Below are 22,324 nucleotides of genomic sequence, written 5' to 3'. Positions count from 1 at the left end.
CAAAGGCTTTCTAAATAGGAGACAATCATCAAGGAAGAACTTGGAGAAACAGGCTGTACTGTATCCCACAGATTGGTAGTGGGGGGAGTTGGGGGGTCAGGGGGCATTGGGGTAGTCTGTTATTCTTTTTTTCTGTTACTTTGAGTGCATCCAAACTTTCTCAGAATTGGCCTTGATACCCGTAGGAACTGATCATAATCCATAATTCATATTTTCCTGATCATCATAGAAAATAGTTGTAATGGACAAGTAATACACAAGGTTTATTGTTCCATTCATGACTGGTAGAATTTCTTGGGATTTCAATATTTCCTCCAGACCTAAAGTTTCCAGTTGTATTGTATATGTCCACAGAACATTCTTTCTTCACTCTAGTGGATTCTGGCAAATCTGATATTCCTGAATGTTTTTATAGGTCTTAATGGCCTTTTGTATGCCTTGCTGTGCTGTGGAGGATTCAATTGGACTTTATCCATTTTACATCATTCTCCTTATTACAGGTTTGTGGAAGCTGAGAACTTCGGGAATTGTCACTTTAAATATGTATAAGTGCCACACGAATTCCACATTTTACAGTTAGTGATTTGTATTATGAAAAACAACACAATGATACCCATTGTTGTCCGTGGAAGGGTTGTCCATATATGTTACCGGAGGGACACACTGTGGACCTCTCTTTTTTAGTCTGAAAAGAGCAGCTCTGGAGGACATAGCAACTCAATGCATTATACCTGTGTTTCTTAATCAATGTTGCTCCAGCTGTTGCAAAACTACAACTCCCAGCATGCCTGGACAGCCAAATACTGAGGGGTGTACTCATAGTAGATACTGTATATATAATGTGAGGGGCGGACTCACGTATGGGAGATACTGTATATATAATGTGAGGGGTGATGTCACTTATGGGAGATACTGTATATATAATGTGAGGGGTGGAGTCACTTATGGGAGATACTGTATATATAATGTGAGGGGTGGACTCACTTATGGGAGATACTGTATATAATGTGAGGGGTGGAGTCACTTATGGGAGATACTGTATATATATAATGTGAGGGGTGGACTCACTTATGGGATATACTGTATATATAATGTGAGGGGCGGACTCACGTATGGGAGATACTGTATATATAATGTGAGGGGTGGAGTCACTTATGGGAGATACTGTATATATATAATGTGAGGGGTGGAGTCACTTATGGGAGATACTGTATATATAATGTGAGGGGCGGACTCACGTATGGGAGATACTGTATATATAATGTGAGGGGTGGACTCACTTATGGGAGATACTGTATATATAATGTTAGGGGTGGACTCACTTATGGGATATACTGTATATATGTGAGGGGTGGACTCACTTATGGGATATACTGTATATATAATGTGAGGGGTGGAGTCACTTATGGGAGATACTGTATATATAATGTGAGGGGTGAAGTCACTTATGGGAGATACTGTATATAATGTGAGGGGTGGACTCACTTATGGGAGATACTGTATATATAATGTGAGGGGTGGAGTCACTTATGGGATATACTGTATATAATGTGAGGGGTGGTCTCACTTATGGGAGATACTGTATATATAATGTGAGGGGTGGACTCACTTATGGGAGATACTGTATATAATGTGAGGGGTGGACTCACTTATGGGGGATACTGTATATAATGTGAGGGGTGGACTCACTTATGGGAGATACTGTATATATAATGTGAGGGGTGGACTCACTTATGGGAGATACTGTATATATAATGTGAGGGGTGGAGTCACTTATGGGAGATATTGTATATATAATGTGAGGGGTGGACTCACTTATGGGATATACTGTATATATAATGTGAGGGGTGGACTCACTTATGGGAGATACTGTATATATAATGTGAGGGGTGGACTCACTTATGGGAGATACTGTATATATAATGTGAGGGTGGACTTACTTATGGGAGATACTGTATATATAATGTGAGGGGTGGACTCACTTATGGGAGATACTGTATATATAATGTGAGGGGTGGAGTCACTTATGGGAGATACTGTATATATAATGTGAGGGGTGGACTCACTTATGGGAGATACTGTATATATAATGTTAGGGGTGGACTCACTTATGGGAGATACTGTATATATAATGTGAGGGGTGGACTCACTTATGGTAGATACTGTATATAATGTGAGGGGGGGACTCACTTATGGGATATACTGTATATAATGTGAGGGGTGGACTCACTTATGGGAGATACTGTATATATAATGTGAGGGGTGGACTCACTTATGGGAGATACTGTATATAATGTGAGGGGTGGACTCACTTATGGGAGATACTGTATATATAATGTGAGGGGTGGAGTCACTTATGGGAGATACTGTATATATAATGTGAGGGGTGAACTCTCTTATGGGAGTTACTGCATATATAATGTGAGGGGTGGACTCACTTATGGGAGATACTGTATATAATGTGAGGGGTGGACTCACTTATGGGAGATACTGTATATAATGTGAGGGGTGGACTCACTTATGGGATATACTGTATATATAATGTGAGGGGTGGACTCACTTATGGGAGATACTGTATATATAATGTGAGGGGTGGAGTCACTTATGGGAGATACTGTATATATATAATGTGAGGGGTGGACTCACTTATGGGATATACTGTATATATAATGTGAGGGGCGGACTCACGTATGGGAGATACTGTATATATAATGTGAGGGGTGGAGTCACTTATGGGAGATACTGTATATATATAATGTGAGGGGTGGAGTCACTTATGGGAGATACTGTATATATAATGTGAGGGGCGGACTCACGTATGGGAGATACTGTATATATAATGTGAGGGGTGGACTCACTTATGGGAGATACTGTATATATAATGTGAGGGGTGGACTCACTTATGGGATATACTGTATATATGTGAGGGGTGGACTCACTTATGGGATATACTGTATATATAATGTGAGGGGTGGAGTCACTTATGGGATATACTGTATATATAATGTGAGCGGTGGAGTCACTTATGGGAGATACTGTATATAATGTGAGGGGTGGACTCACTTATGGGAGATACTGTATATATAATGTGAGGGGTGGAGTCACTTATGGGATATACTGTATATAATGTGAGGGGTGGTCTCACTTATGGGAGATACTGTATATATAATGTGAGGGGTGGACTCACTTATGGGAGATACTGTATATAATGTGAGGGGTGGACTCATTTATGGGAGATACTGTATATAATGTGAGGGGTGGACTCACTTATGGGAGATACTGTATATATAATGTGAGGGGTGGACTCACTTATGGGAGATACTGTATATAATGTGAGGGGTGGACTCACTTATGGGGGATACTGTATATAATGTGAGGGGTGGACTCACTTATGGGAGATACTGTATATATAATGTGAGGGGTGGACTCACTTATGGGAGATACTGTATATATAATGTGAGGGGTGGAGTCACTTATGGGAGATATTGTATATATAATGTGAGGGGTGGACTCACTTATGGGATATACTGTATATATAATGTGAGGGGTGGACTCACTTATGGGAGATACTGTATATATAATGTGAGGGGTGGACTCACTTATGGGAGATACTGTATATATAATGTGAGGGTGGACTTACTTATGGGAGATACTGTATATATAATGTGAGGGGTGGACTCACTTATGGGAGATACTGTATATATAATGTGAGGGGTGGAGTCACTTATGGGAGATACTGTATATATAATGTGAGGGGTGGACTCACTTATGGGAGATACTGTATATATAATGTTAGGGGTGGACTCACTTATGGGAGATACTGTATATAATGTGAGGGGTGGACTCACTTATGGGAGATACTGTATATAATGTGAGGGGTGGACTCTCTTATGGGAGTTACTGCATATATAATGTGAGGGGTGGACTCACTTATGGGAGATACTGTATATAATGTGAGGGGTGGACTCACTTATGGGAGATACTGTATATAATGTGAGGGGTGGACTCACTTATGGGATATACTGTATATATAATGTGAGGGGTGGACTCACTTATGGGAGATACTGTATATATAATGTGAGGGGTGGAGTCACTTATGGGAGATACTGTATATATAATGTGAGGGGTGGACTCTCTTATGGGAGTTACTGCATATATAATGTGAGGGGTGGACTCTCTTATGGGAGATACTGTATATATAATGTGAGGGGTGGAGTCACTTATGGGATATACTGTATATATAATGTGAGGGGTGGACTCACTTATGGGAGATGTTGTATATATAATGTGAGGGGTGGACTCACTTATGGGATATACTGTATATATGTGAGGGGTGGACTCACTTATGGGATATACTGTATATAATGTGAGGGGTGGACTCACTTATGTGAGATACTGTGTATATAATGTGAGGGGTGGACTCACTTATGGGATATACTGTATATATAATGTGAGGGGTGGACTCACTTATGGGATATACTGTATATAATGTGAGGGGTGGACTCACTTATGGGAGATACTGCATATAATGTGAGGGGTGGACTCTCATATTTAAAGTACTGTAGATATAATGTGAGGGGTGGACTACTGGTATATTTTATATGACAGAGGGGATTTCCACCCCCTCAAGTACCAGGGCTCAGGTGTGTACCTTTGCACCCTCTGTAGCCATGCCCATGTGTCACTTAGTATGGTCAGAAGATTATGATGGTGGGATATCTCTTTAATGTGGCTCTGTACTCGCTGTGTAAAACCTTAGACACAAAGGGATGTCATGCAAATCACATTTCCCAGAAGTCAGTGGCTCTTCATATTAAACTTTCTCTCAGCACTGCATACTTCAGCTGGAATTCTGTCCCGGTAATGATATTTCCCTTTTGTATTGCGTTTTTGTTAAAGCACATATCACGCCCCGAGGATACAGCACTTACATTTACTTTCACTGAACTTATTAAAATTAATTTTGGCCATTTTCTTTCAGAAAAAAGTCTTTGCACGCCTTAAGGTAACGCGCAGGAAGGTGGTATCCTTAAAAACAGTTCCAATATGTCAAGTTAATGATGTGTGTAATGGTTACATAGATTTATATAATCCCTCTTCCATTTTAGTTTCTCCATAGAAGAAGAGAAGAGCTCTGCCTGCAGGCTCTGTACAGATAATAGCTGTATACTTGTGCTTAAGTCAGAATGTTCATTGTGGGTAGTTATGACTGTATCAAGTTCTTCTGTCAGTCTGAACACAGAACGTTATACAGAATTTTACTGGATTTTGTCAGTAACAATCTGATGGTAATATGTATAGGAATAACTAGGGATCGACCGATATCGGTTTTTTAGGGCCGATACCGATAATCGGTGGAGGTTAGGGCTGATAGCCGATAACTTATACCGATATTCCGGTATAAGTTATCGGCTATTTATCCCCCCGTGACACCGCTGCAGATCATTGATTTAAAGCAGGCGCTTTAAATCAATGCACTGAAGTGGCTTTTGCGTGCCATAGGCCGCGGTCACCCGCTTCTCTCCCCTGCCTGTCCGGGGATCCTGAGTCCTATCACCGCCACCGCTCCCCCCACCGCCGCACCGTGCTGCGCCCCCTACCGCCGCGTCGCACCCCCCACCGCACCGCCCCGGCCCCATTGCCTCCCCCATCCCCGGTTTTATATTTACCTGTTCCCGGGTCCACTCTACATCTGGCTCAGGTGGCGTCCTCCTGAGCTGTCACTGTGCGCACTGACGGTGACGTCACTCGTCATTGCGCACAGCGTAACGCAGGATGCAGCAGGAGCCAGAAGTAGAGTGGGCCCCGGGGACAGGTAATTATAAAACCGGGGATGGGGGAGGCAATGGGGCCGGGGCGGAGCGTGGGGGGTGCGACGCGGTGCGGTGGGTCGGGGGGGGGGGTGGACGGACGGTCGCGGTGCGGCGGTTCAGGGGGGCGGTCAAGGTGCGTTGGGGGCGGGGCATTATCGGCTTATCGGCAAGGTAATTGCCGATAATGCCCAAAATCGTGATTATCGGCCGATAATATCGGCCAAACCGATAATCGGTCGATCCCTAGTAATAACATTCCTCCTTGTAGATAATATTGGTCTCAATATACAGGATTTGATAAGTAACAGTATTGTGGTAATATGTATGGTGATAATATTTCCTCCTTATATACTGCTATTATTGGTAACATTGGTCTCAGTATACAGGATTTGGTCAGTAACAGGATGATGGTAACTAAGTAAAAGCTTTCTTCCTATTTATAAGGAAGATTTTTTGCTTAAATCCAACTAAATTCGATCAATCAATCAGTCTACTTATAATGGCTACATACAGTCATGACCATAAATATTGGAACCCCTGAAATTCTTCTAGAAAATTAAGTATTTCTCACAGAAAAGGATTGCAGTAACATGTTTTGCTGTACACATGTTTATTCCCTTTGTGTGTATTGGAACTAAACCAAAAAGGGAGGGAAAAAAAGCAAATTGGACATAATGTCACATCAAACTCCAAAAATGGGCTGGACAAAATTATTGGCACCCTTAACTTAATATTTGGTTGCACACCCTTTGGAAAAAATAACTGAAATCAGTCGCTTCCTATAACCATCAATAAGCTTCTTACACCTCTCAGCTGGAAGGTTGGACCACTCTTCCTTTGCAAACTGCTCCAGGTCTCTTATTGGAAGGCGCCTTTTCCTAACAGCAATTTTAAGATCTCTCCACAGGTGTTCAATGGGATTTCCATCTGGACTCATTGCTGACACTTCAGAACTCTCCAGTGCTTTGTTGCCATCCATTTCTGGGGGCTTTTTGACGTATGTTTGGGGTCATTGTCCTGCTGGAAGACCCAAGATCTCGGACGCAAACCCAGCTTTCTGACACTGTTGTTACGCCAAGCGCTCCGGGTCCCCGCTCCTCCCCGGAGCGCTCGCTACACTCTCCTCACTGCAGCGCTCCGGTCAGATCCACTGACCCGGGGCGCTGCGATACCGCCTCCAGCCGGGATGCGATTCGCGATGCGGGTAGCGCCCGCTCGCGATGCGCACCCCGGCTCCCGTACCTGACTCGCTCTCCGTCAGTCCTGTCCCGGCGCGCGCGGCCCCGCTCCCTAGGGCGCGCGCGCGCCGGGTCTTTGCGATTTAAAGGGCCACTGCGCCGCTGATTGGCGCAGTGGTTCCAATTAGTGTTATCACCTGTGCACTTCCCTATATCACCTCACTTCCCCTGCACTTCCTTGCCGGATCTTGTTGCCATCGTGCCAGTGAAAGCGTTTCCTTGTATGTTCCTAGCCTGTGTTCCAGACCTCCTGCCGTTGCCCCTGACTACGATCCTTGCTGCCTGCCCCGACCTTCTGCTACGTCCGACCTTGCTTCTGTCTACTCCCTTGTACCGCGCCTATCTTCAGCAGCCAGAGAGGTTGAGCCGTTGCTAGTGGATACGACCTGGTCACTACCGCCGCAGCAAGACCATCCCGCTTTGCGGCGGGCTCTGGTGAAAACCAGTAGTGACTTAGAACCGATCCACTAGCACGGTCCACGCCAATCCCTCTCTGGCACAGAGGATCCACTACCTGCCAGCCGGCATCGTGACAGTAGATCCGGCCATGGATCCCGCTGAAGTTCCTCTGCCAGTTGTCGCTGACCTCACCACGGTGGTCGCCCAGCAGTCGCAACAGATAGCGCAACAAGGCCAACAGCTGTCTCAACTGACCGTTATGCTTCAGCAGTTACTACCACAGCTTCAGCAATCATCTCCTCCGCCAGCTCCTGCATCTCCTCCGCAGCGAGTGGCCGCTTCTGGTCTACGACTATCCTTGCCGGATAAATTTGATGGGGACTCTAAGTTTTGCCGTGGCTTTCTTTCCCAATGTTCCCTGCACCTGGAGATGATGTCGGACCAGTTTCCCACTGAAAGGTCTAAGGTGGCTTTCGTAGTCAGCCTTCTGTCTGGAAAAGCCCTGTCTTGGGCCACACCGCTCTGGGACCGCAATGACCCCGTCACTGCCTCTGTACACTCCTTCTCGGAAATTCGAAGTGTCTTTGAGGAACCTGCCCGAGCCTCTTCTGCTGAGACTGCCCTGTTGAACCTGGTCCAGGGTAATTCTTCCGTTGGCGAGTATGCCGTACAATTCCGTACTCTTGCTTCAGAATTATCCTGGAATAATGAGGCCCTCTGCGCGACCTTTAAAAAAGGCCTATCCAGCAACATTAAAGATGTTCTGGCCGCACGAGAAATCCCTGCTAATCTACATGAACTCATTCACCTAGCCACTCGCATTGACATGCGTTTTTCCGAAAGGCGTCAGGAGCTCCGCCAGGATATGGACTCTGTTCGCACGAGGCGTTTCTTCTCCCCGGCTCCTCTCTCCTCTGGTCCCCTGCAATCTGTTCCTGTGCCTCCCGCCGTGGAGGCTATGCAGGTCGACCGGTCTCGCCTGACACCTCAAGAGAGGACACGACGCCGCATGGAGAATCTCTGCCTGTACTGTGCTAGTACCGAACACTTCCTGAAGGATTGTCCTATCCGTCCTCCCCGCCTGGAAAGACGTACGCTGACTCCGCACAAAGGTGAGACAGTCCTTGATGTCTACTCTGCTTCTCCACGTCTTACTGTGCCTGTGCGGATGTCTGCATCTGCCTTCTCCTTCTCTGCTGTGGCCTTCTTGGACTCCGGATCTGCAGGAAATTTTATTTTGGCCTCTCTCGTCAACAGGTTCAACATCCCGGTGACCAGTCTCGCCAGACCCCTCTACATCAATTGTGTAAACAATGAAAGATTGGACTGTACCATACGTTTCCGCACGGAGCCCCTTCTAATGCACATCGGACCTCATCACGAGAGGATTGAACTTTTGGTCCTTCCCAATTGCACTTCTGAAATTCTCCTTGGACTTCCCTGGCTTCAACTTCACTCCCCAACCCTGGATTGGTCCACTGGGGAGATCAAGAGTTGGGGGCCCTCTTGTTCCAAGGACTGCCTAAAACCGGTTCCCAGTAACCCTTGCCGTGACTCTGTGGTTCCTCCCGTAACCGGTCTCCCTAAGGCCTATATGGACTTTGCGGATGTTTTTTGCAAAAAACAAGCTGAGACTCTACCTCCTCACAGGCCTTATGATTGTCCTATCGACCTCCTCCCGGGCACTACTCCACCCCGGGGCAGAATTTATCCTCTGTCCGCCCCAGAGACTCTTGCCATGTCTGAATACGTCCAGGAAAATTTAAAAAAGGGCTTTATCCGTAAATCCTCCTCTCCTGCCGGAGCCGGATTTTTCTTTGTGTCCAAAAAAGATGGCTCTCTACGCCCTTGCATTGACTACCGCGGTCTTAATAAAATCACGGTTAAGAACCGCTACCCCCTACCTCTCATCTCTGAACTCTTTGATCGCCTCCAAGGTGCCCACATCTTTACCAAACTGGACTTAAGAGGTGCTTATAATCTCATCCGCATCAGAGAGGGGGATGAATGGAAAACGGCATTTAACACCAGAGATGGACACTTTGAGTATCTGGTCATGCCCTTTGGCCTGTGCAACGCCCCTGCCGTCTTCCAAGACTTTGTTAATGAAATTTTTCGTGATCTTTTATACTCCTGTGTTGTTGTATATCTGGACGATATCCTGATTTTTTCTGCCAATCTAGAAGAACACCGCCAGCATGTCCGTATGGTTCTTCAGAGACTTCGTGACAATCAACTCTATGCCAAAATAGAGAAATGTCTGTTTGAATGCCAATCTCTTCCTTTCCTAGGATACTTGGTCTCTGGCCAGGGACTACAAATGGATCCAGACAAACTCTCTGCCGTCTTAGATTGGCCACGCCCCTCCGGACTCCGTGCTATCCAACGTTTTTTGGGGTTCGCCAATTATTACAGACAATTTATTCCACATTTTTCTACCGTTGTGGCTCCTATCGTGGCTTTAACCAAAAAAAATGCCGATCCCAAGTCTTGGCCTCCTCAAGCGGAAGACGCCTTTAAACGGCTCAAGTCTGCCTTTTCTTCGGCTCCCGTGCTCTCCAGACCTGACCCATCTAAACCCTTCCTATTGGAGGTTGATGCCTCCTCTGTGGGAGCTGGAGCTGTCCTTCTACAAAAAAATTCTTCCGGGCATGCTGTTACTTGTGGTTTTTTTTCTAGGACCTTCTCTCCGGCGGAGAGAAACTACTCCATCGGGGATCGAGAGCTTCTAGCCATTAAATTAGCACTTGAGGAATGGAGGCATCTGCTGGAGGGATCAAGATTTCCAGTTATTATTTACACCGATCACAAGAACCTCTCCTACCTCCAGTCTGCCCAACGGCTGAATCCTCGCCAGGCCAGGTGGTCTCTGTTCTTTGCCCGATTTAATTTTGAAATTCACTTTCGGCCTGCCGATAAGAACATTAGGGCCGATGCTCTCTCTCGTTCCTCGGATGCTTCTGAAGTTGAACTCTCTCCGCAACACATCATTCCTCCTGACTGCCTGATTTCCACTTCTCCAGCCTCCATCAGGCAAACTCCTCCAGGAAAGACCTTTGTTTCTCCACGCCAACGCCTCGGAATCCTCAAATGGGGCCACTCTTCCCATCTCGCAGGTCATGCGTGCATCAAGAAATCTGTGCAACTCATCTCTCGCTACTATTGGTGGCCGACTCTGGAGACGGATGTTGTGGACTTTGTGCGAGCCTGCACTATCTGTGCCCGGGATAAGACTCCTCGCCAGAAGCCCGCTGGTTTTCTTCATCCTCTGCCTGTCCCCGAACAGCCTTGGTCTCTGATTGGTATGGATTTTATTACTGACTTACCCCCATCCCATGGCAACACTGTTATTTGGGTGGTCGTTGATCGATTCTCCAAAATGGCACATTTCATCCCTCTTCCTGGTCTTCCTTCAGCGCCTCAGTTGGCTAAACAATTTTTTGTACACATTTTTCGTCTTCACGGGTTGCCCACGCAGATCGTCTCGGATAGAGGCGTCCAATTCGTGTCTAAATTCTGGAGGGCTCTCTGTAAACAACTCAAGATTAAATTAAATTTTTCTTCTGCATATCATCCTCAATCCAATGGACAAGTAGAAAGAATTAACCAGGTCTTGGGTGATTATTTACGACATTTTGTTTCCTCCCGCCAGGATGACTGGGCAGATCTTCTACCATGGGCCGAATTCTCGTATAACTTCAGAGTCTCTGAATCTTCCTCCAAATCCCCATTTTTCGTGGTGTACGGCCGTCACCCTCTTCCCCCCCTCCCTACCCCCTTGCCCTCTGGTCTGCCCGCTGTGGATGAAATTTCTCGTGATCTTTCCATCATATGGAGAGAGACCCAAAATTCTCTCTTACAGGCTTCATCACGCATGAAGAAGTTCGCGGATAAGAAAAGAAGAGCTCCTCCCATTTTTTCCCCTGGAGACAAGGTATGGCTCTCCGCTAAATATGTCCGCTTCCGTGTCCCTAGCTATAAGTTGGGACCACGCTATCTTGGTCCTTTCAAAATTTTGTGCCAGATTAATCCTGTCTCTTACAAACTTCTTCTTCCTCCTTCTCTTCGTATTCCTAATGCCTTTCACGTTTCTCTTCTTAAACCACTTATCATTAACCGTTTCTCTCCCAAATCTGTTCCTCCCACTCCTGTTTCCGGCTCCTCGGACATCTTCTCCGTCAAAGAGATTCTGGCATCTAAAAAGGTCAGAGGGAAAACCTTTTTTTTAGTGGATTGGGAGGGTTGTGGTCCAGAAGAGAGATCCTGGGAACCTGAGGACAACATCCTAGACAAAAGTCTGCTCCTCAGGTTCTCAGGCTCTAAGAAGAGGGGGAGACCCAAGGGGGGGGGTACTGTTACGCCAAGCGCTCCGGGTCCCCGCTCCTCCCCGGAGCGCTCGCTACACTCTCCTCACTGCAGCGCTCCGGTCAGATCCACTGACCCGGGGCGCTGCGATACCGCCTCCAGCCGGGATGCGATTCGCGATGCGGGTAGCGCCCGCTCGCGATGCGCACCCCGGCTCCCGTACCTGACTCGCTCTCCGTCAGTCCTGTCCCGGCGCGCGCGGCCCCGCTCCCTAGGGCGCGCGCGTGCCGGGTCTTTGCGATTTAAAGGGCCACTGCGCCGCTGATTGGCGCAGTGGTTCCAATTAGTGTTATCACCTGTGCACTTCCCTATATCACCTCACTTCCCCTGCACTTCCTTGCCGGATCTTGTTGCCATCGTGCCAGTGAAAGCGTTTCCTTGTATGTTCCTAGCCTGTGTTCCAGACCTCCTGCCGTTGCCCCTGACTACGATCCTTGCTGCCTGCCCCGACCTTCTGCTACGTCCGACCTTGCTTCTGTCTACTCCCTTGTACCGCGCCTATCTTCAGCAGCCAGAGAGGTTGAGCCGTTGCTAGTGGATACGACCTGGTCACTACCGCCGCAGCAAGACCATCCCGCTTTGCGGCGGGCTCTGGTGAAAACCAGTAGTGACTTAGAACCGATCCACTAGCACGGTCCACGCCAATCCCTCTCTGGCACAGAGGATCCACTACCTGCCAGCCGGCATCGTGACAACTGTGTTGTACAGTGCAACCCAAAATCCATTGGTAATCCTCAGATTTCATGATGCCTTGCACACATTCAAGGCACCTAGTGCCAGAGGCAGCAAAACAACCCAAAACATAATTGACCCTCCACCATATTTCACTGTAGGTACTTTGTTCTTTTCTTTGTAGGCCTCATTCCGTTTTCGGCAAACAGTAGAATGATGTGCTTTACCAAAAAGCTCTCTTGGTCTCATCTGTCCACAAGACATTTTCCCAGAGATATTTTGGCTTACCCAAGTTCATTTTGTCAAAATGTAGTCTTGCTTTTTTATGTCTCTGTGTCAGCAGTGGGGTCCTCCTGGGTCTCCTGCCATAGCGTTTCATTTCATTGAAATGTCAATGGATAGTTTGCACTGACACTGATGCTTTCCTGCGTTGACTCCTTTCTCTTCTGTCCACGTCCAGGGAGATTAGCTACAGTGCCATGGGTTGCAAACTTCTTGATAATTTTGCGCACTGTGGACAAAGGCAAATCTAGATCTCTGGAGATGGACTTGTAACCTTGAGATTGTTGATATTTTTTTCACAATTTTGGTTCTCAAGTCCTCAGACAGTTCTCTTCTCCTCTTTCAGTTGTCCATGCTTAGTGTGGCACACACAGACACACAATGCAAAGACTAAGTGAACTTCTCTCCTTTTTATCTGCTTTCAGGTGTGATTTTTATATTGCCCACACCTATTACTTGCCCCAGGTGAGTTTAAAGGAGCATCACATGCTTGAAACAATCTTATTTTTCCATAATTTTGAAAGGGTGCCAATAATTTTGTCCAGCCCATTTTTGGAGTTTGGTGTGACATTATATCCAATTTGCTTTTCTTCCTGCCTTTTTTGGTTTAGTTCCAATACACACAAAGAGAAGAAACATTTTTTTTAGCAAAACTTGTTACTGCAATCCTTTTCTTTGAGAAATACTTCTTTTTCTAGTAAAATTTCAGTGGTGCCAACATTTACGGCCATGACTGTATAAATCTCTTGTTTACAATTTCTGGCAACCGGATCTGGTGGGAAAATTTCAAAACTGCCTGCTGCCGTATCCTTGCTGGATCTATACCCCATTATTTACAATAAGCCGACTAGAATGATATATGGTTTATAGGAAAATATTTATTATAACATAGCAGTTACATTGTACTTTACTACAAAGCCTCTGTTCATTCTGCTCTTAGGAGTCTAGTAGGCGGGCCTCCTGAGTGATTGACAGCCTTCCCTGTGTAAGTGTACATACAGAGATGACTGTCAAGTAGATTGTTCTACTCAGTAGAAAAGAATAATACTTCAGCCTGATACATCGATTGTAACTAGTGACTGATACAACTAATCTATAGTGATCAAACACTGGGTGAGTGTGAGGAGGTATGAGGCACCCGTCAATACCAGTCGTGAGCACTTTCAGTACACCATGGGCCTTTAATACTCCCATTATCAGGTGGTGGTATTGGGCATCATTAGTTCACAAAGGCCTCTGCTTCCCTTATGAACATGTGGAAGTTATGTTTATAGATCAAGTTAAGTGATTTTCTTTTTCATTGTCTGAAGCAGATCAAGAATAAGAGGAAACCTGATCACATCGGAGAGGATTAGGCTAAGGTCTTATGGCCAAGAGCCAGGAAGGGTATTGCAAGTGTATAGACTCCCTAGAGCAGCATATTTCAGAGCTGCCATTTTAACATCTCATGCATCACTGTGAGCAGGCTTCAACATGAAATATCTGGAACATCTTGCTCTGTGAAGAATATTTTTATAACATATTTTTACCCAATTTGAACCTAGGGGTCTTCAAGTCTGTGACCTCTGATTGCAAAAGGAATTTTGACATGGTAAGGAATAGCGCCTTGCTTCTCAGCTAGACATGAACGAGACGTGCTTGGAATACATCGGTGCCCAGAATGCAGGTTTCATAAAAAAAAAAAAGAAAAAAGACATTGTAAATTGCCAGCAGCCTTTTCTGTCAACAGGGAAAAGGAATCGCCATTTCCTACTTAATTCATAAAGGCTGTGGAGGGAGAGGCAAGTTGGATTTTGTCAGAAATTGTTCGTAAAACTATAGGAAAAGGTGGAAACACAGAGTTTCAGTGATTCAGAACTAGAAAGTCAGATTTGTCTATCTTATCTATCTGTGGAAAGAAATCCGCAGTGAAAGTCCACAACATAAATTGTCTAAAGGGGTTTAAAGGGGTACTCCGGAGGAAAAAATGTTTTCAGATCAATTGGTGCCAGGAAGTTATACAGATTTGTAAATTACTTCTTTTTAAAAATTGTACTCCTTCCAGTACTTATCAGCTGCTGTATGCTCCAGAGGAAGTTGTGTAGTTCTTTCCAGTCTGACCACAGTGCTCTCTGCTGCCATCTCTGTCCTTATCAGTAACTGTCCAGAGCAGGAGAGGTTTGCTATGTGGATATGCTCCTGCTCTGGACCGTTCCTGACACAGACAGTGGTATCAACAGAAAGCACTGTGGTCAGACTGGAAAGAATTACACAACTTGCTCTGAAGCATAAAGCAGCTGATAAGAACTGGAAGGGTCAAGATTTTAAAAAAGTAGCTAACAAAATAAAAGAAAAGTGCTCAAAACAGATGATCACAGTGGAAAATATCAAATGAAGGTAAACAGACCATGAAGAAAAACACTAATACCTGCCATGTACAATGCCCACATCCAGTCATATCTACCCTAACGTAAGTTTCACTCTACAAAGGCTTCCTCAGGGGGAGCCTGTATGAACATACCCTGAAGCAGCATTATGTAAAAGCTGCTTCTTATTGTTTGAACTCCAGAAACATTTTGGACACAATTGTTGGACAGTAGGTCCATATTCATTTTTAAAGAGTAAAAAAAAAGTATGGAAAGGAATAGAAATAAAGTTTCTTGCACCTGAATGAATTATCATTCCACCTTCCTATCAGTCTTTAGCAAAAATACAAAAAATTTGCCATCGTGGTCAGCCTCTGTCAAGTGCAAATGGACACCTTAAAGGGATACTGCCCTGGATCAACTGGTGCCAGAAAGTGAAACAGATTTGTAAATTACTTCTATTTAAAAATCTTAACCCTTCCAGTAGTTATCAGCTGTTGTATTTTTCATAGGAAATTCTTTTCTTTTTGAATTTCCTTTCTGCCTGACCACAGTGCTCTCTTCTGACACCTATGTCTTTTTTAGGAACTGTCCAGAGTAGGAGCAAATCCTCGTAGGAAACCTGCTCTGAACAGTTCCTGACATGGACAGAGGTGTCAGCAGAGAGCACTGTGATCAGGCAGAAAAGAAATCCAAAAAGAAAGGAACTTCCTTTGGAAAATACAGCAGCAGTACTGGAAGGGTTAAGATTTTTAAATAGAAGTAATGTACAAATCTGTTTAACTTTCTGGCACCAGTTGATTAAAAAAATTTTTTTTTCCAGGGGAATACCCCTTTAAGGGATTGTAAGCAATTAGAAAAAGGCTTGTGTCTGATATTACAGCTCAGCTACCTTGACTTTGCTGCCATTGCTCAATTTTGAAGATATCAGTCTTTTATCAGTCTAAATTTGCTCAAAGTCATGGCGCCCGTGTGATGCGACTTTCATCAGTGTAAATGGGATTTTTCACCTATGAATATAGTAGACGTTTTTGGATGTGGTTTGGGTATGGTGTTTAATGCACACAATTTAGGCAGTGATTTATAATATGCGACTTTGCACAGATTTGCGCAAAGGCCACTCCAGTCAGGACCACATGCAGCTAGCTGCACCAATATATTATATATCGGAGTGATGGATGTCAGCGTTTATGTACAGACATCTTCGCAGAATGCTCAGCCTACCGAGGGGGGGACATAGTAGTGATCTCTATAGAGATGTACTGCATCGCTACTTAAAGAGAAGAGGTACTCCGCCCCTAGACATCTTATCCCCTATACAAAGGATAGGTGAAAAGATGTCTGATCGCGGGGGTCCCGCCACTGGGGTCCCCCGTGATCTCCCTGCTGCACCCATCATTCATTTAGAGCATTGAGTGCAACGCTGGAGGCTCGTGACATCACGGCCACGCCTTGTTAGTGACGTCACAGCCACTCCCCTTCAATACAAGTCTATGGGAGGGGGCGTGACGGCTGTACCCCTTTAACTCTTTCCTGGCTGGAGAGAAATATAACATGTATACCTTCGGTTCAGCCACAGCTGCACCTGTGGGTAAACAGTGGGCACAGCTAGTACAGATCAGGGACCCCTGTCAATAGAGTGACGGGAGTTTTGTCTCCTGTACATGGTACGGTGGTGCTATGCACCATCTCATACTTTACTTCGCCAGTGGAAGTAAGCAGTGATGCTATGTAACTACTAACCTCCTTATGCTCCGTAAGCTGTGCGCACAGCACGCATCTCACAGAGTGTATGTATTAAGCACAGAAAGCCAGGTCTTTTTTTCCTGACCTGCTGCGCAAATCTGTTCTACCAATAGTCACGCTGTAACATTAGCCCACATCTATCAAAAGGTGCAGGCTTCTTGATAAATGCTGACCAGCTATACCGGGGGCACAGTAGTGCGCAGCATTTGCAGGAAAATTCAGGAGTCACAGCTGGTAATAACTGACTCCCATATTTGACTATCTGTACTTTTACCTGAATAGTCAGGTGGGCAGGATTTCAAAAAGGGTGTAAATGCTAGACTCAGGAGGGTGTTAACCTGATTCATGCCCCCTCAGACTTATATTAACACCCCTGAGCCTGATTTATGCCCCTTTAGCCTTCTCTCTCTCCCCCCCCCCAGCCTGATTCATGCCCCTCAACCATGTAGTTACATACACCCTGAGCTTTATATTTATACCTCTTTTTGTCTGCACCCATCTGACTATTTAGGAAAAAGTGCAGATAGTCAGCCAAATAGTTAAATTCTGTGTCTTGGGAACAGGGGCACATAATAGCTAAAAAAACAGGGTTGGAATCAGAGTACCTGAGGCAAGCGGAATTTCAGAAGTGTGAATGGGAGTGCGAAATCCCATAGAAGTCTATGGGCTTTAATTTGAGGCGGAAATTCCTCTGTGCGAATAGACCACTAGGCTAGGTTCACACTACGGAATGTCTGGGCAGAATTTCTGCTGAAGATTTATCCGGCGGCACTAGGACCGCACGGACTGCATTGCCGTCTCCATAGACGGCAATGCATTTCTGGGTAGATCTTTTGGGAGATCTGCTCAGAAATGCATTGACATCTATGGGGACAGCAATGCACTCTGCGCTGTCCTAGTGCAGCCGGCTTGATCTCCGGCAGAAATTCTGCCCAGAAATTCCACAGTGTGAACCTAGCCTTAGTCACCATTTACTCTTGAGCTTTGTTTTTAGTGCACTAGGTGTCCTCAGCTTTATGGTTTATGCTGTATAATATAGCCTAATAATTTATTTGGCTGGGAATTTCCAACCCATAGAGTCAGTACCTTGTGTTGACCGTTTTAGTTTAGTACAGCTGTTTTAGGTTTATCCTTGGAATGATCCCCTGCCCATCATTGACCTGAGTTACCTGTATTTTTCTGTCTAGGAAGCCCTGTGCATGTACGAGCTCGCTTCACTCAACATAACATAATATTTTTATATGCCCTGAAGCTGCACATTTGATTGATACATAGACACATTTAGTTTCATGTCTAAACGAATATGGTTGAAATTGGTGCCAATCACAGCTGGGGTGCATTATGGTCAGCGCTTATTGAGCCTGAACCATTGTCTTGCGGCCACTCTGTTTACCTGTTTATGTAAAAGAGCGTCCCAATGTTTCACTGGATGGTGTCTGACCAAATACAGCAGTTACTTGAGGCATGTATCTTACAAATATACAGTATGTATGATATGTAAAGCATTGAAAAACGTGTCCCTGCAGTATTCCAGACAGAAGCGTTCATTGCATAAATATGAGCATTTCAGTTGTAGTTAAGTTATATTTAGACTGTAAAAGTGTAATGTCATCAGCATTAGACTGGGCCAACAGAGAACAGGATCCTCCGGTGGGATCAGGTTCTGACACAATAATGGCCCCAAAGGTCTAGTAGAGGACAATCCCATTTGGAGCCAAATGACAATTCTGACAAACCTACTAGAACTTATTAACCCCTTTACACATTCTGACGTGGAATTGTGCTGGGGTAATATGGAGCAGGCTCAGGATGCCAGGGTGCCAGCTTATAGCTGACATCTTCGTTTGGTGGCTAGGAGTATAGAAAGCTCCAGTTTCTCAACTGTTCGAACACCTGTATCTTACGGTCAGCAATGGCTTTTAAACGGGTACTCTGCCCCTAGACATCTTATCCCCTATCCAAGGGACCCCCGTGATCTTCCAAATTAGTGGTGCTCAATCCGATAAGACTTGCAGCAATCTCTTGGTAAGAATGAATGATGGCATTCACCAGGTGGCATAGAACAAAGTCTGTTTATTTCAACAGCATGGGAACAAGATGCAATGGCCGACGGGCCTTCGGCCATTGCATCTTGTTCCCATGCTGTCGAAATAAATGGAGTTTGTTCTATGCCACCTAGTGAGTGCCATCATTCATTCTTATCAAGAGATTACAGGATGGTTTATGACAGCTTATAACCTTAAAGGGGTAGTCTGGTGGAAAACATTTTTTTTAATCAACTGGTGCTAGAAAGTTAAACAGATTTGTAAATGACTTCTATTAAAAAATCTTTACCCTTCCAGTACTTTTTAGCAGCTGTATGCTACGGAGGAAATTATTTTCTTTTTGAATTTTTTTTTTGTCTTATCCACAGTGCTCTCCGCTGACACCTGATGCCCGTATCAGGAACTGTCCAGAGTAGGAGAAAATCCACATTGAAAACCTATGCTGCTCTGGACAGTTCCTGACATGGAAAGAGGTGTCAGCAGATAGCACTGTGGACAAGACAAAAAAGAAATTCAATAAGAAAAGAATTTCCTCTGTAGCATACAGCTGCTAAAAAGTACTGGAAGGGTAAAGATTTTTTAATAGAAGCAAATTACAATTCTGTTTAACTTTCTGGCACCAGTTGACTTTAATTTTTTTTTTCCACCGGAGTACCCCTTTAAGTCTGTTAGGAACTGAACCAACGTTCGAATGTGGTTGCAAGCTCCTAAGCACAGAAATGTATTTATAGCCCCCATTCTTATACACACATATAATATAAAAGGTTTTTTCCACTGAGTAAGTGACAGGTGCACTTCAAGGAGTACAACACTTTTCAACGTCTTCACTTTGGAATGATGTCAGGTTCATAAGGGATGTGTCAGTTGTGACTACTTGTGAGCTGTCAGGAGTCCTGGAGATGCTGCTGATGTGTCACTGCAATGTAATAACACAAGCTGAATGAAGGGATAATGCATTTTCTCAGCCCTAGGTCCTGTCTACTTAACAAGTCTAAACAGAGTAGGAAGTATGAAAGCTCACAGGAGACTTTGTTCATTAAGATGCACTTCCATTTTCAAGTCCGTCTCTTTGCATATGTAATAGTTTGGGACATGTGTGACAATGGCATTTAGTAGACTTTTGGATTGGATTTCCAGCTGAGATGATGAAAAGCACAGTGGATATTTAGATGCAATGTACATCCAATATGTACGTTCAATTACATACAGTTGCACAAAAAAGTAACTGATCCCCTGGAGTTATCCGAATGTCCGCACAAATAAAATGTAGTTTGATTGTTATTTTATTCACAGGGTGCTTTATACTGTGCAGTTTTAGGTGCACTTCAACTATAAAGCCCAAACCAAGTAACGATCATAATGAATTAGATAATATAAAGAATAGATGCCACGTCTTCTGTACACCTTTTCTTTATATATCTAATTCATAATGATCCATACCTTGTTTTGGCTTCAAAGTTTAACAAAAAACTGCACAGTGTAAGAGCACCCTTAGAGGCAAACACAATATATCTAATAATACACAAAGAGTGCTGTTCATGTCTTTTGTTGAGATCATTGAGTAAACATCCACAGTGCAGGCTGAAAAATTTACCTATTGGAATTACCTTGATTTGGTTCATAATAATAAAATGTGATCTGATCAGTGGTCTGGTCTGTTACAATTACAGACAAACAGTGTAAACTATTAGCAGACAAATAGTTGTACCATTCAGGTCTTGTATTGATAACAAAATAAAGAACAAGCACTGGAGTCTATTCCCCAATGTAAGTCACCACCTGGAGTGCCAAACCAGAACAAAGTGCTTGATAAAGCTGCTTTGGCAAAACTTCACACACTCAGGTATATGTATATATATTTACATGGTAAAGCCAGCACTGTGGATCCTCATTGGATTGCAAGTCCAGATATGTATGCAAGCGGAGGAAAGGTCATAGCCTAGACTAAGGTCAAGGGGTTATTTGAACTGTTGTCTTTATTTTATCCGCCACAAAGTGCATATGTGCCTTTTACTAGCATGACAATATAGCGTGGATTTCCTTCAGATCATGACACCATTATCACATTATCCACTGTGCGAAGTCAAACTCCAGCTGTAGATCACAGGACGATGACATCTTATTCATCAAAGGGTGTAGGTCAGGAGAACCCTCAAGAGAGCGATGGGACATAGTTTCTTATCCAGTCAGAGTTAGAAATTGTTAGCTAGGACTTGTAAGTGGCTCCTGAAAAGTTGTGACAACATAACAGTTGGTTTCAGTAATGGACTTTACCTCACCTGGGGGTCTCTGCAATTTCCACCACTTTAGCTTTATGTGGGCTCTATATTGTGGCACTTTTGTAACACTGTATATGGACATTGTTTGTCAGCATTATTTGGGCAATGCATGTCTAGGACACGAGGGACCAGAATGTTATGAATCCAAACATTTTTCCCCCAACCTTCGCTGGGCTCCATCACTGCTGATGCCATGCATGCCCATTTCTCTAATAGATAAAATGGCCATCATAATATATTGAACTCAGTAAAAATTGCCCTTATGGACTACAGCTATATAGAACATTGAAATTTAAGACCCTAAATAAAATGTTATTGGACATGCACTAAGAGTCTCCTGACACAATTCATCCTGCCAACACGCTCCCATGCCTGGCGCTATACTGATGTTTGTATGAAAGTATGATAGAAATTAGCATAGCAGATCAGGATACAGTTGCATGTGTACACTGTGGAGTGACATGCGTGAGGTTCTCTGAATGCCTCACAATTCTTTGCATCAGCTAAAACTACCCAGGAATCTCCATTATGAGTTTATAAACCTGCTTGTAGTCCATTTTATTAGGAAGAAAACAAGAGTCGGCCTGTGTGTGTGTTTTGCATCACCAGACAGCCTGTCATATTAAATAAACCTGAAGCTCACTTACAAATTACTTACACCCCTTGTGTCTCTTGCAGTGATATATTTGATGCCATGTTTCCCGTCAATCACATTGCTGGAGAGACTGTGATACTACAAGGTAAGAATGTCATTAATGTACTGCATTCGTCCATAGTGATTACATAGAACTGTCTTATGTTCTTTGGAATAACATAGAATGGCATAGTGGGCTATCAAATGGTATGAGTGAGACATGAGACCATGGAGAAATCCTAAAATGATGTTATAAAGACCACTATATATATATATATATATATATATATATATATATATATATATACGAAAAACTAGATAAAGGCTCACCACACCTATCAACACCTGCAATCCGGGCTCACCAATAATTCACATATACCCTCGTGAAAAAATGTATATAGAAAACCAACCAAAAATCGACTTTGAGTGTCCATTTAATCCATGAGCCCCAATTTTTGGTTGGTTGTTTATACAAACAATACCTTCTCTTGGCATATGTTTTCACA

At 44.2% G+C, this 22,324-nt stretch overlaps 1 protein-coding gene across 4 annotated transcripts in view; it reads left to right on the top strand.

Moving 5' to 3' along the window:
- Positions 1–22,324, top strand: part of PRKAR1B (protein kinase cAMP-dependent type I regulatory subunit beta) — a 286,647-nt gene that overhangs the window by 149,744 nt on the left and 114,579 nt on the right. For all 4 annotated transcript variants that reach the window (XM_056535925.1, XM_056535923.1, XM_056535921.1 and 1 more), the window contains one exon: positions 21,863–21,924. In XM_056535925.1, the coding sequence (XP_056391900.1) occupies positions 21,863–21,924 (62 nt within the window). The remainder of the gene's footprint in view (positions 1–21,862; positions 21,925–22,324) is intronic.

This window comes from Hyla sarda, chromosome 8 (genome assembly GCF_029499605.1).
Source record: "Hyla sarda isolate aHylSar1 chromosome 8, aHylSar1.hap1, whole genome shotgun sequence".
NCBI lineage: Eukaryota > Metazoa > Chordata > Amphibia > Anura > Hylidae > Hyla > Hyla sarda.
The sequence above is the reverse complement of the archived record's forward strand: the minus strand, read 5'-3'. Positions and strand labels throughout refer to the sequence as shown.